Source organism: Chenopodium quinoa, unplaced genomic scaffold (genome assembly GCF_001683475.1).
Source record: "Chenopodium quinoa cultivar QQ74 unplaced genomic scaffold, ASM168347v1, whole genome shotgun sequence".
NCBI lineage: Eukaryota > Viridiplantae > Streptophyta > Magnoliopsida > Caryophyllales > Amaranthaceae > Chenopodium > Chenopodium quinoa.
In genome coordinates, this window is record NW_018743292.1 from 11,363,991 (window position 1) to 11,378,936 (window position 14,946).

General features: G+C 35.4%; 1 protein-coding gene across 2 annotated transcripts; it reads right to left on the bottom strand.

Moving 5' to 3' along the window:
* Nucleotides 1-296: 296 nt before the first annotated feature.
* LOC110737026 (WD repeat-containing protein 48-like) lies at nt 297-13,680 on the bottom strand. 2 transcript variants are annotated; one of them, XM_021917375.1, is made up of 19 exons: nt 13,482-13,680; nt 12,288-12,395; nt 10,773-10,940; nt 10,424-10,489; nt 10,212-10,301; nt 9,730-10,029; nt 9,417-9,514; nt 8,729-8,764; nt 7,195-7,315; nt 6,856-7,092; nt 6,004-6,099; nt 5,830-5,895; nt 5,576-5,614; nt 5,360-5,494; nt 4,109-4,470; nt 3,224-3,317; nt 1,909-2,100; nt 1,409-1,528; nt 297-816 (listed from the first exon to the last, which is right to left on the bottom strand). In XM_021917375.1, the coding sequence occupies exons 2-18, from the start codon at nt 12,384-12,386 to the stop codon at nt 1,430-1,432; spliced, it is 2,298 nt and encodes a 765-aa protein (XP_021773067.1). In that variant the 5' UTR covers nt 12,387-12,395; nt 13,482-13,680; the 3' UTR covers nt 297-816; nt 1,409-1,429. The 2 variants fall into 2 exon arrangements, with proteins under 2 accessions (XP_021773067.1, XP_021773068.1); XM_021917376.1 differs by having other exon boundaries at nt 13,477-13,680.
* Nucleotides 13,681-14,946: the final 1,266 nt, after the last annotated feature.

The following is a 14,946-nucleotide window of genomic DNA, read 5'->3' on the forward strand; positions in this document are numbered from 1 at the left end:
GCTCATTCCCATCGGTAATTGGGGTTCAAGCATATGGTGGTTGATACATACTAATGAATTGAAGTTTGGACCATATGTTCGAAATGTTATAATTTAGATATTGCCACTCAATCATCCGATTTCAAACATGTTAAGAAGTTTGTGGTTCACTCAATTAAATTGAACTTTTATACTCACACTGAAACCCGAATCATATGCACCAAGCAAAAAGCTTAATTACAGAGATTATAATCCAATGAAAATTGTTGGCACCACGCAAATGTGGACCGAAACATAAAAAAAATGTACATGGAAGATGAACAAAAAGCTCAAGTTAATAAAATATAACAATTAACTGTGCAGACAAATGGACACTGATTTATTTCCAGGACATTTCCTTCCGTAAAACAGATAGCTTTTCTTCACATCTATCTCCTATGACTGAAACTTCATAAGTTACAAATCTACAAGGCTTTTGACATCAAATTCCTGATTCGATTCCTCTAGAAATTCACAGCTCTAGTGCGTTGGCTCTCTACATGAACAGAACTTCTTCAATTTCGCACGAACTCTCCACAAATAAGAGTTGTAGGATTCACAAAATCTCATATGTCAAACATATGAGCTTCAGATACTGCAACATTTCTGACAAATGGAAAATGTTGATCAGGAACTTTTCAAGAAACTTCCAAGAATGCTTCTAATATCAGCAATCAATTTCCTTCGCCGATATACAATGAAGCAATCGATATATCCCAACAATATAAGGAACCCATGAAATATCAACCATGACCTATCAGCTAGCTCCATTGCAATCCACTAAATCTGAAAGTCAACCTGCATGTAACATAACAAATGACAGGAAAGTCAAGCAGACAGTAGCCAATCGCAAGCATATGACTACTTGTGAAGGGAAAGTCTCAGTTAATCTTTTCTACTCCCATTCAGGGCATTCACAATGTTTGCCCAAGTTGAATTTTAATCAAGATTAGGAAAGTGATAAAGAACCAATAGAATAGACTTCAGTGAAGCACATTAAACACATCGAGGGAAAAATAGAAAGTTAAAGCAATCAAATTGTAGAATTTGTGGACATTTTTTTTTCTCAATGTAGGACAAAAAATTTGAGAATAACAAAAGCAAAAGACAGTTCGTCAGATGATTTGTTCAGGCCTAATCAGGAAGCACAGCCACCTACGATCATTCATTCTCTCCATTCTACACTAAGGTAATTAACACACAAAACATGTTTTAAAATGACCTCATCATAAATGACAAGAAAATTGGAATCAGCTACAACTACAAGCGCTACTGCGTTAAACTTGAAGCAGCAACAGCATACAGGCGAGAATCACACAACACCAACTATGACACCTAACAATTTATTTGTAGCTGAATTAAGGGAGGCAAATCTTCTGAAAATACACACCTAGGCTGGCTTTGGGTAAAGTCACCTGCCCTGCATTACACGATAATTAAGTACCAGATCATCAGATTTTTTCCAGACATAAGCTCGTACAGTCGCCAAACTCATTTCAGGAGATAACACCTGAAAATTACACACAGGATAAAAAAAGTGATTAGATTAAATAGCATATCAGGTTTTGCCAAACGCTTATAGATCTGAGATATAGTGGTTGGGAAAATCTCTCTCTTTCTCTCTCTCTCTTGCAGATCAAAGGTCTTTGTTACAAACCCTAGATCTGAAAGATCTCCAATACAATTCCGATACCCAACTCGACACTTACTTCCAGGTGTGTCGAGTCAACACACAACACCTGCCACAGTAGATGGCGAAGTAACACAGCACAAGAGTATACCCCTACAGATTCTTTTCCTTACATCAAAATAAGAGTTCAATTGATCAAAGAAACAGGTTAAATTTAGGACAGTCACGTAAAGCTGTAATTTACTTCAGTTGTAACATACCTGATCATTGCACAAGATTTCAATTGCAGGCTTTATTCGCTGCCAAGGTCTCAACCCTGAGCGGAGAGACCCATCTACTACATTTGTTGAATGCTGCAAGGGCCCTCCAGCCGGAGCAAATGTAGCATCCCCAGTCACACCTCCCTCCATTGACTTGTCAAGGACCATCTTTTCAACAACATAATTGATAACCTACAAAATAAAATTGATAAAAACAGATCCAAATCATCAGACATATTGCTTAACCTTCCAGAAAACTATTCAGCAAACCATATCCTGGTACATGTTAAATATGGAAAGATAAAAATAAACGAGGCTGGTGGATCAGCTGTTTCCTTGGACAAATAGGGAATCTTCTAAGATATACACAGCAAAAGGGAAAACACTGTCTACAATAAGACTACCGACTATCTAACCCTGCTGTAGGCAAGGGTATGGTATGGTCAAAAAGTTCATTGCCTATCACTCCAGCACGTGAAGTCCATAACCACCACAGGCCACAGCTGGCCTTGATTTAAAGGTGAAAATCTAAAGAGTTAAAGAGAGTTAAAGAGATTGCACAAGCGCATGATAAACTATGGAAATGTTACTTCTCTCTGTTTTGTTCATTAACGGAAATTTTTTTATAAACCTATGAGAGAAAATAAGGTAAATTATAGAGTTGTAGAATAGATAATATAATGGTTTTAGAGACCCAGAAACGGCATATGAAAAGGGTAGGGGATGGAAAAACAAAAAGTGGTTTCTCGAGACCTAAATACAAGTTAAGGCATTCATACCATGGTAGATGAGGAAGAAGTCTCAAAAAGAAAGCGTAGGAGGGAAAAAACGCTTGTTCTCCTCTTTGAGAGGAAGAGGGAAGAAACACTTAAACAATCCAGAAGAGGAAAAATATTTCTTCTATCATAATAAAATATAAGTAGCAAAACTAAAATTGAGCACTTCAATTAAGAATACATGATTCACATTCTATTTTACAATTCAAAGTATTCCCTTCCAAAACAAGGCAAAAAGAAGCTTGCTCCACCGATAATATTTTATTTAGTGATAAATTTAAGGAGCTCAAATAAATTTCTTAAATCTCAGAATTCATCTAATAATCTATTGTTAGTATCAACACTGCACAAGTGAATACATTCCTTTACACAGAATTTGTAGCGGAAAAGTTGCAATTGTTAGCGGAATATAAAAGTCAGCAGAAACTAATCTTACTCATAGGTCTACCACTAAATATAACACATACATAAAATCATAACATGCACTGCATGCTACAATTGACAATAAAGGTATTGACTAAAAAAGCTGTAATACTGACCTTATGTATTCTTAAAATTCGAGGAGCACTCAACTTCCCTTGGGTCAAAATTTGGATAGTAGAGCCTTCATATGGATGCAAGTAAAAGCTACATCTGTAGATATATAGCCAAATGTATCACCATCTCTCCATAAGTAAGCTCAAATGGAACCATTTAGCAACTAAATACTCCAAAGTGCACTTTGACTAATTCAGACAAGTAAGCAAACAGCAAATGCCAAAGAGAACCAAGAAAAAAGTAGTCTTCCAGCTATAGTAAATATGGTTTCGTAAATAGACATCTCTTTGTGATGCTATATAGGAAATCAAATCTCATTTCAATGAACAAATCCAAGGGATAGCAATAAAGTGTACTGCTAACAGAAGGCATATATCAAATAACCTCTCCACCATAAAATAAGCGCTTAATCTGCTGTTTTGTGAGATATAATAAATTAATGATTAACCACTTCCATCTTTAAAAAAAAAATAAAAAAAAAGAAAGAAAGAAAACAAAATTTCTTGAATTATCCCTCTAAACAGATTTCCAAAATTATACACCATGTCACTATCTAGGAAGGCCAATTGTAATCCATATTTTCTCACTATCCTATTTCTAAGTATCTTCATTATAATACAAATTACTAGGGTTGGAAACACCTATCAAAGCAGATGAGCTTATAATAAGAATGGATCATATAATGTCATATTCTGTGATTATGTGATTACAATTCATTCAATAGATTGATCAAGCCAAAGTCAAACTGATATAAGAGAAAGCCAAAGTAACCAGAGTTCTGATGCATATAAATTGTAATAGGTGAATCACCAAGTAGCTTAAGCCTTTAAGTAATAATTCAGCTGTCACTATATGCATTAATAAGCAAAAAGGTAGCAGGAATTTACTTGGTATTCTCTCTGGGAGGTAGTCGATTGTTCAAAACACAATCCATAACCCACCAGGGAAGATCCTTTTCATCTTCAGTGCCATCCAAATCAGTTATCTTTTTCCTCCATACGCCCCCTTGAGATCCCTCAGTAATAATGGATGGAGGATAAACAGCAGAAAACTCAAATGGAGGATATATCATTGAATCATTTTCTGCACTACCATCAACCTCAATCCGTGAATGGGTCATACTTCTGGCAGAGATATCTTTCACTGATTGAACTTCACCATTTGCTGACGATTGTGATCCTAATCTTTGTTTTCTTTTTGCCAACCAATGAGCTAACAGGCCCTTAAGTGTTTCTCGAGCAAGGTTGACCTGCAAAATGCCAAAATCCAATTCTCAGTAGTCGGCACCAATGACATACGATGAACATATTTAAATAAGTGAGTAACCATATATTTTTTTCATGAAACAGCTGGTTATTCATCCCTCAAACAAGCAGTGTTTATATCAGTAAATAATGCTTTCCAACGCACAACATCAATCCCTCAATGCTTCTAAAAAATCTGTCTCTAAGAAAAATAAAAGGTTTTGAACCTACACAATCTAACCCCTGTGAGAACAGAAAGGATCTACTTTCTACCCTGTTGCCATTATTAGAACAGAAAGGATCTATTTTCTACCCTGTTGCCATTGTTAGAACAGCAACTAAGTGCTCAGGGTAGCTATAGTTGACTAAAGCATCACAAAATATGTGACACGTAATTGGCTGTAATAGCCATAGGCCCATAACAGCCACTACATACAGTGTTTTCAAACTATTCCTCATAAGCCACACCATAGCATTGATTGAATCACTGCACCATCTATTACAGGATGTAAATTAGCAGAGCAACTCTTACAAGCCATTACTATTGTCATCATGCTACAATTGGGAACCTTGACTTGTTTCTTTCAGAATATTAATCACATTTCATTCCTAGACAATGTACCCCCAAAAAATAGTAACGAAAGACAAAAATCATACAATAATAAACCAAAAACGAGTCAAATAAGACTTATATTATTTGTTTGCAGTTACTTGAACAATGAATCATTCGGAAATTATAAACCTCCAATCACCCTGTGAATTCCATGACTTGCTCCGTTCTCTTTTAGTTGCAACGTTTTGACTTTCAAGCGTAACGTTTTGAAAGCTTGCCATAATATATAATAGCATATAATACAGACAGATCAATTGTGGAAAACAGAAGTGTGGCTGTACCTTATCATCCTCGGGTTTCCCAGCAATCTGTAAATCAGCAGAATACATCTCTGCTGAAAAGCATTGTGGTGTATCCAAATGAATCGACAAACTACCAAGCCTGGTATCCACAGTAAACCATGCAGGAATGCTCACCTAAGGAACCAAAAAACATTATATTTGGAGAGAAGTAAGCACAAATGGAATAAGGATCTAGTGAAACATTTGATTTCTTACCATTTCAAATAGCTCCTTCTTTTTCTCGTCAAAAGATACCTGAATTAATAATCAACCAAAAACAAAGTATAGAACAGTTGGTAATCCAAGAATGATTAGCAATAAAACAAAAGCCAAAAAAAAAAAAAAAAAAAAAAAAAAAAAAAAAAAAAAAGAGAGAAGAAGAAAGAAAAATAAAAGGAGGAAGAACCAAAGTAACTCAGGAAGCACATCAAAGTATCACAGATAACATAATTAAAATTAACTCGCATAACCTCGCCATAATCTTCAATCACAGTGCCCCTTGTGATCTCCCATAACTTCACAGAGCCGGATGTATCCTGCCATTAAGAAAGATGGATATTACCCTGCTCTCTGAGGCATGATTTAATGAGTAATTGAGTAAATGCCCATCTCAAGATAAGAGGTATGATTACATATTTATATACCTTGGTAAGCACATGCCTACGATTATTTAATATCTCATGTTGCACAATTGCTGGAACTCCAGGTACCTTAAGTGTTGGCTCCCGATATACTGGAATCTGGCATATATAAGCAGTGAGATAAGTAAAAGAGGTTGTTCCATTAGAAAGAGGATCAAAAGCATATTGATTAGGAAAAAAACCATTTTACCCTTTATAAAATTACTTTCTATTTTATACTAAAAATTAATAATGGATTATAGTTACCTCAAATAAAGTTCAAAGTTACCACAAATTGGTCAAAAGTCACCCTACAACTGGGCGATGTACAGTAATATTATTGTACATTGAGTGTACCCAAAAGTTATTATATGTTCAAACACCTCTAAAAAATAACCTAGAAAAACATCACCAAATCTATAAGCAGAGAAGCTAGAATGAATTAAAATTATTACTCAAGTTACCGGTATAATGAATTTGCTAATTGATAAGGTCAACCTCAGATGACCAGCTAATAAAAATCTACCACAGGTTAGCATATTAATGATGTTGAGGTTGAACTATTCTTAATTATTCTAATCCATCATAACTCAGAAAGGCAGAAAGTCAAACTACCAATCAGCTTTAATTACTGATTCATATTTTCAAGATTACCTAAACAACCTTAGTAAAATGGCGTGAAATTGGTTCAGCTCATAATGATCTCTATCCTTCTAGCCTCGGGCAAACCCAGTCAATCAAAACCCATTAAATAAACATTTTTACATGGACTAGAATACATTATTCTAGCTAGTGATAATAAAGGTAAAAGGCTTCATAAACATGTGTTCGTAATAACATAGATGTGAGAAATGAAGACAAGTACGAAAAGCATACAGGTGTAGATCCTTCAAGGGAAGCCCTCGCTCTTGAAAATGACAAGTTTCCAGCCAGGAAGGAGCCTCCTCGTTGGAACATTTTCTGAGGATTGTGCCCTTCTGCAGGCCACCTATGAACCGAAGAATCTGTACTTGCGACCCATATGCTTTCATCATCAAGTGCCAATTGCAAAATTGGGTAATCTTCTGAACAAAGCAAAATGCTTTCTCTATTGGACAAATCCGTCAAATATAACTGTAAACAGAAACCCCGTCAAAAATATGAGAAGACTGCCTAACAAAGAATATGTAGAGATAGCCAAAGCTTTGCCAATCGGCACGGTTAGCAAATACTCACAGATTGGTCTCTCCCACCACTGTAGACATGGCTAAATGATGCTGTGCTGGCAAGAGCCCAGACAGAATCCGTATGAACAGCATATGAATGAACACAACGCTGCTGACCAAGATCCCATAGTCTGTCAACATGGACAGTGAGTGATCAACAAAAACTAGGAAATAATAAGATTAATAACAATGATTTCTAAAAAAGAACTTCTGAATTGTAAATAACATCTTTGGTTCACAACTTAAGGCATAGGCATACTGCAAAATTTTTGACGAACAAAGTTTTAATTTGGCTGCTAAAACCATATGAGAGGAAGGCATAACAGGTAAAAGACCTAAAGGGGCATAGTAACATAGTGGTAATACTCGTACGAGACATTCCACCTACTACAATTGGCGGTTTTATTTTTTAACTTCCAGAAATTTTTAGAATGTTATATTTACCTAAAATCTATTAATAGTTTCTTATTTAATTGCATACTCATTTAGGTTTTCTACAAATTTCAAATTTTGAAGCTCTTTCTTGGATATTAGTAACCCCATATACTGCTCCAAATTTGAGACCAAGTATTAAAAAAAAAATAAAAAAAAACTCTCAATAGTCTCAACTTTCACAATTTATCTGTTTTTTAGATACTCCATTCCCGAAAGTTCGACTTAATTTCCATTTTGGCGTGTTTCAGAAAATTCGGCCCACTTATATTTTATTCCATTTTTGACAAAGCCCTTTTAATACCTCCTTGCCCCTCTTACCCCACACTTTTTACACATTTCCACACACTCTCTCTTTATCTCCTTTTTCCTACAGCCACCTACCTTTTACTACAACTCCTTTTATCCACCTTTTTCTTACACCCACTCACCTATTACAAATTTTCCTACAATCAAGAATATACACGATAGAGTCAAACTTTCAGAAACAAACGGAGTATTTGAATATAAAGTTGAATAGTAGGGCATGAAAAAATACAATATGCCTCTAAAACATGCAAGACCTTTAATCAAGAAATTATGAAAGGATAGCTAATACTGATGTTGAAGCCCTTTTGACTCCAAAAATACAAGATCTCCTCCCCCGCGCCCCGCCTGCCCCCAACAACACACACTCACAGAGAAAGAGAGAGTATTTCAAGCATACACCCATTTTAGTTACTAATCTTGTTAAAATTGAGTTTTTGACTGATGAGGGATGCAACAGTGGGTGGTATAGCGGTAATGGGGAAGGTATGACAATGTAATGGACTAATGGTAGTGGAGGGTAGCAAATATAAGGAGAGAGGTTATGAGATCATCGAAGTGACCAATTACCAATTTCAGTTCACCTGAAACCGTTAGAATTTACTTTTAGGGGCAAGAGCTATCTAAGGTGTGTCATACTAGTCCTGACATTCTTGCTAGGGCTACTAAAGAAGATGGATCCAATATTTGGGAAATAATCTTGGCATCCTAGCTGCCGCAATTTAAGTGCATAAAAGCATTTAGAATAACACTTGCACGGTTATATACACAAGCAAATTGGAAAAACACATAGCAGGGAAGCAAACCTGATCATAGAATCAGAAGAACCCGACAAACAATACCTGCATAAAGAAACGAATATATCAATATAAGCTTGGCAAAGGGGAAAGATGTCATTTCTTAATGGAAAAGGGAACGACGCCATCCCTTATTGAAAAAATTTGTTAATTACCACATATTTAACAAGTGACTGTGACTTACAGCCTGTTCAAGAAAAGGGGATGATTACCACCTTTCAAACCATATACATCAAAAGTACTAACTTTAGCCAGATTTTGGTGGTGCAAATCAAGGCTTAACTTGACCACCAAGGTTTTGAAATTGATGATATGAACAACATTGAGATGAGAAATGTGCATTAACATCCAAAATTAAACGCTGACAGAAGGAGGGGAAAGGTCTCATTTATTAATGAAGGGGGGAAATTTAAAAGGCGAGACATCTTACAATTGGGATAAAAATTGAACAGTTCCTAAAGCTAAAGTCTGTCAGATTAGAAGCCAATCAAATTAAAATGTTGGTAAGACGTCAAGCTAAGCATACTGGAAATGCATCATCTTAAAGTGTGGGACAATCCATAACTTCTCATTGCAATCAATCAAACTTGTTTCAACAAAGAGTCATGACCCAGAATGAATCAGGCATATAATGCATTCACAACTACAAGCAAAAGTGAAATATCTATAGCAAAATTACAGCTCCCAATCAACAGACCTGCCCGTAGAATCCAAGAGCAAAGCCCTGACATTATCAGTGTGTCCCCTCAGCTTCATGGTCTTTGAACCAGATCTTGGGTCCCAAACCCGCACCACCTGAGTACAAAAATAAAGTATTAAAAGAGAATGTGATAAATATATACCTAAATAAAACAACACAGGGAACATTAGATTGCAGCATGTTCATACAAACAAAGCTTCCAACAAGACTTAAAGCGGGTAATTACTTCGCCATATACAATTCTTCTATCCTCATTATGCTTGATAAGACAGGCATGGTAATAAGGGAACTAACATAAGCATCAGCTTACCTTTTCAGTTCCACCAGAAACAAGTATGGTCCCACTATCATTCATTGCTAATGCGTACACCGACTCTTTATGGCCTTTGGCAGCAGTAGGAATGTAACCATGATTTGGAGTAGAATGCAAAGAATTACTGGAATTGATAGTACGTAAACTTGTAATTGGTAGATTACTTGCGCCACCACTTATTCCATTCGAAGCTTCTTCCTCTGTACCGTCATTTGACTTAGAAACTGGAGCAAGAGCAGCTTCGATATCCCAAACAAAAACCTCCCCACCGAGGCCACCGGAAGAAACAATATTGCTCTAAAAAGCATGAACACTACTAGAGAATCAGGAAATGATAGCCTTAAAATATGAAATCATTAATGCCAAAATTGCAAACAAGATTATACATCATTCAGTATTAATGAATCCTAGGATAATAAAAGAATAGCATCAAGCAATCCTGCATTCAATTAACTCCAAAAAATTGAGGATGAAATTACATTTTTTCCTGCTGCAGCAAGACAGGTAACATAGTCTGAGTGCTGACGCAAAGTCTTCGTGCATACACCATTGGACATGCAATTCCATGTCTGCAAGCACAAGATTAGATTTCAAAACACAAACCTCATCTCAAAAAGGGATAACCAAAACAAACATTAAAAAAAAGAAAAGAAAAGAAAAGAAAAAAAATTGTTTGTTTAGTATGCCTAACCTTAAGAGCAGTGTCAGAAGAACAGGACACAAGAGTATGATCACCAACAAGGACAGCATCATTTACCTGCACATATCAGAATTAGATACTAGTGGAAGCCCGACATATGTTGGAAGATAACTATAAAAATCCACACCCAAGGGATGATGAAATGAGAACACCACAATCCTAATTCTTTGCATTTCTACTTTTCTAGTATGACACATTTTTAAAGTTATTTGCACAATAACAGTGTAGAGAAACTCCAGGATGAAACATGAACATATAATGAATCAGAGATGAGGTACCAACAGACCCTGTGATCAAAAAGAAATTTATTATCTATAACAAGACAGGTTAGAGAAATTACCCAATCCACATGAGATTCAAAAGTAGCAGAGCAGGTAGCTGCTTGGCCTGCTTCTTCATCAATAGCCCATCTCTTCAATGTTCCATCACGACTACCAGTAAACAGGTGCTCACTCCTACAAGAGCCATTTGACTTCAACACAGCCAAACAATTTACTCCAGCAGAATGCTAAAAGGCAACAAGTAATGGAACACAATTAGAATGATAAAATACAATAAGCTTAAAAATTCACAGGGTTCTACTAAATGCAAAGCATGAGCAGGACATACCACATTGGGGGAAAAGCCATATTATTAAAATAAAAATAGACTACATTGAAGGGGGAAAAAAAAAAAGAACACACGGCCACACGGGTGACAGACAGCATAAGTCCATATAAATTCAAGCAAAAAGAAGTAATGATAAACAATCACATATTGCTTGTGAAAGGTATAAGAGCAGTAAAGCCTCACGTAGATGAACCTAAAAAGCTTTAAAAAAAATAATTAAAAGAATAAGGTCCTTTCCAGCAATGGTAGAAGATAGTCATAAAATATTGGTAGCTCTATCTCAACCAAATCATTCGCAAATGGGTGAGGCAAACCACCACAAAAGGGTGAACAATGTTCTATTCAGCAGTTTTAACCAAGGGGAAGATATGGGGTTCATTAATGGATTTTTGATAGGCAGGGAAGAGGGGAGCATCTCTCATTTGGGCGATGATAGTGTCCTTTTTTATTAAAGGCTTAAGAATCATTCAAAAAAGACTTAGCCCTGGAGAAGACCATGAATCTCACATTTAAATCAGGCACGGCAGAAGATAAATTGTCAGCATAATCCTAAAAATGTAAAGACCTACTCTATCTAAGGTAATGTTTTAATAAGTTGGCATTGCCAATTTGCCAGTCAGACACTTGATGGTAAAAGTTTACACCACGACTGATGGTGAGGCAGAGGAGAGATGGTGTTCAGGGTAATCATTTTTTTTTTAATTCTTTTTAGTTCAAACTAAACAATTTCTATTTTATATCACCTTAAGGATTTGATTGATTGATTGATCACCTTAACATCATCAACTCTAAAGTTGGTTTGATGGTAGACGTTTAAGGATTACAGCCAAAAGGTTGTCAAGTTGAGTATTCATAATCTCAGCCAAAAGGTTGTCAGGTTGAGTGATCTTATATGTATAATTGTATATGAACATGTACAGATGTATTCATATCAAGTGGCATCTTACGTAGTTGGAGAGAGCCTTGTGGCAAATTGAATTAATGAACAACACATTTTAGTATATGGATTCAACAAAGGATCTCATACTTGTAAGCATTCCACTATTTTGGCCAACAAGATTTCAGAATGTAATTTGTATAAGAGTAAACAAACAGACAATTATACCAGACAGTATCATTTCCATGACCAACACAATTAAAGTTGCACGAGAATAACAAGGGACAAATAGAAAAATTCAACGAAAATGAAATGCAAATCTTGTATAAAATACAAATACATTTCAAAAAGTCACAGTGATGTACACACCTTTGTGTCATCAGAAGCATTGAGGACATATGTTAATCTCTTCTCCTTACGAGGGCGATTTGAACCAGATGTATTTCCTGCACTACCAACACGATGCATCGCAAGGCCCTAAACAACATTTCGCAGTTATGAGCTAGAATATATATCTCATGAACAAAACTGTCTTGTATATGTCAAAGCTTATCAAACTCTCTACTAAGAAAAAAAAGTCATGGATAAGTTCATAAACTTGGTCTAACCTTTATCAAAATAGGTATATGAAAGCACATTGCCAATACCCACCCCCTTCCCCATCCCCCACGACAGAATTAAAAAATAAATAAATAAATAAATCAAACACAAATTACAATGACCACTACCTTATGAATTTATCAAAAACCAGCTCTTCAACCTACATTGTTTACTCCAAATTTCCCATCATCATGCATCATATTCTCTACATCTAATTCCTAGAAACTAAAATGCAACGTTGTTGCAAGTTCGGCTCTAAGGCAAAGTAAAGTTTCACTTACAAACATAGACCATAATTCATAGCAAAAAAGTCAATCACGAATTCACGGCCATCAGCATCTTATTCAACTTTCTATTGTTCTAAACTAATAGAACCCACACCAATTGCAAAATAGAAACCTTCAACAATGATGCACAAAAGCCAAGTTTTATTTTTTCCCTCACTTGAAGAAATTAACTTTTGATATGGTAATCAAAGAAAACGACTTTATTCTATAATTCCATTGGGGATGAAATCAAATTCTTAAGGAAAACAACTTTATCCTATAATCGTATCGGGGCTGAGTTGATCAAATCAAAAAGCAGGCCCGTCCTAAGCGAGGCGAGGGCAGGCGGGGCGGTCGCCATGTGCCCAGGGATAAAAGGTTTATTGTTCATAGTTTCTTCCTGACATTAAAGGGTTATGTAAACAGAAACTTGCAACAAATTAGCAATCAAATTTGACTCAATTATCAAAGTAGGCTCAAAATTACGTTGAATTCTTCTCGCTTTAGAATATGAATTGGATGATTCAATCAACGAAATAGCTCGTTATGATCTTTAATAACCTCAGTTTTTTTTCAACAAATAGTTCAATAATCCACCTTGGAAGAACCCTAAATTGACTATACTAACAAATAAATCAACGATTAACACTATATTGTGAAATTGATATTCGATGATTAAAAAAATAAAATACCTTACCTCAGAAGCTGCTTCAATGGAGGAGAGAAAGCTCAGAAGCTGCTTCAATGGAGAAATTCAGAGTACGCTTCAATGGAGGAGAGAGAAGAGAAGGATGCAGCGAGACAGCGCAAACGTGAAAAAGCTACAAACGAGGAAAAGGAAAATCGGAAGAAAAATGATTAATGACACTCGTATAATGTCAACCGCATAGATGTCAAAAATTGACCCAACTCGATAAATTTATACTCGGTATCAAACTACTAACTAGTATATGTCAAAAATTGATCCAACTCGAAAAATTCTATCTCAAACTAAACTGGACATGAAATAAGAAACCTATAAGATCCAAACTTCAACTGAAACCATTTTAGATAATTATCAATTTAAAGTCGACCTAAAGTTGCTTCCTAGTTTAGCTAGAACTATTTAGACCTGACAATTTTAAATCTAAACACGATTTAAGCCTAACACCCCAACTCAAACTCTACCTTAAATCAATCTGACCCACCCGATTTTATCAAACCACTTAATTTTTTGACATTTTTTACCCAAAATATAATAAATAGAGTTGACTTTTGTTTCATGCAAGTATGCAAATTAATTTTGGTTCGACGTATTTTTAACCCCACTTCTTTTAACTTATATCATATTCATGTACTCCTTATTAATTATATTATTGTTAAGAACTTATTATCAAGTGTTATCTTTCTTGGCTTAATCAGAATTTTCATATGTACCTCAATCAATTTCATGTAAATATTTGTTATTCTAATTGGACATAAACACATACTTGTAATACAACTTTTTACTTGTGAAAATATTGACTTGAATTTTGAACAAGTTAATTTTTTTTTTTTTTTTGAAACAAATCAATTCATTAATAAAAAGCCTTACAACATCTACAAATGAAATCTAAATTAGCAAATACATAAAATTGAATCAAATTGGGGTTTCCTTCATCAAAGCTACGATTGTTGAATAGATCTTGCACTGTGGTGCATCTTTCACACACATCGCTGGAATATACAGTCTTTTCAGAGAAACGGTCTAACGATTTGTTGTAGCCGTAAGGATGATTTTCATGTGATTCACTTAAACGCATCTGAAAATTCGACAATCGTTGCGATCCCGAACAAATCTTTACCAACGAATTGATAATAAGGCAAAAGATGATTACGTTTTTTATAAGCCTTAACATACAAAAGAACCCTAAACAAAAACAAACAATTAAACTAACATAAACTAACGACTCCACCATAGGGAGACACTCCACCACAGGGTGACGGACGAAGATCTACACTACTCACTTAGATTTATTGAAATCTAAAATGCAAAACTAGAGAAAATTAAAGGAAAAGGGTCGAAAATAGTCAAAATTAGTCTATTTCCGACCTAAATGGCCAAAAAATTAGAAAACCCTAGAAGAGAGGAAGAGAGGACGAGAGAAGAGGAGAGAAGAGAAATTTATGCTCGAACAAGTTAA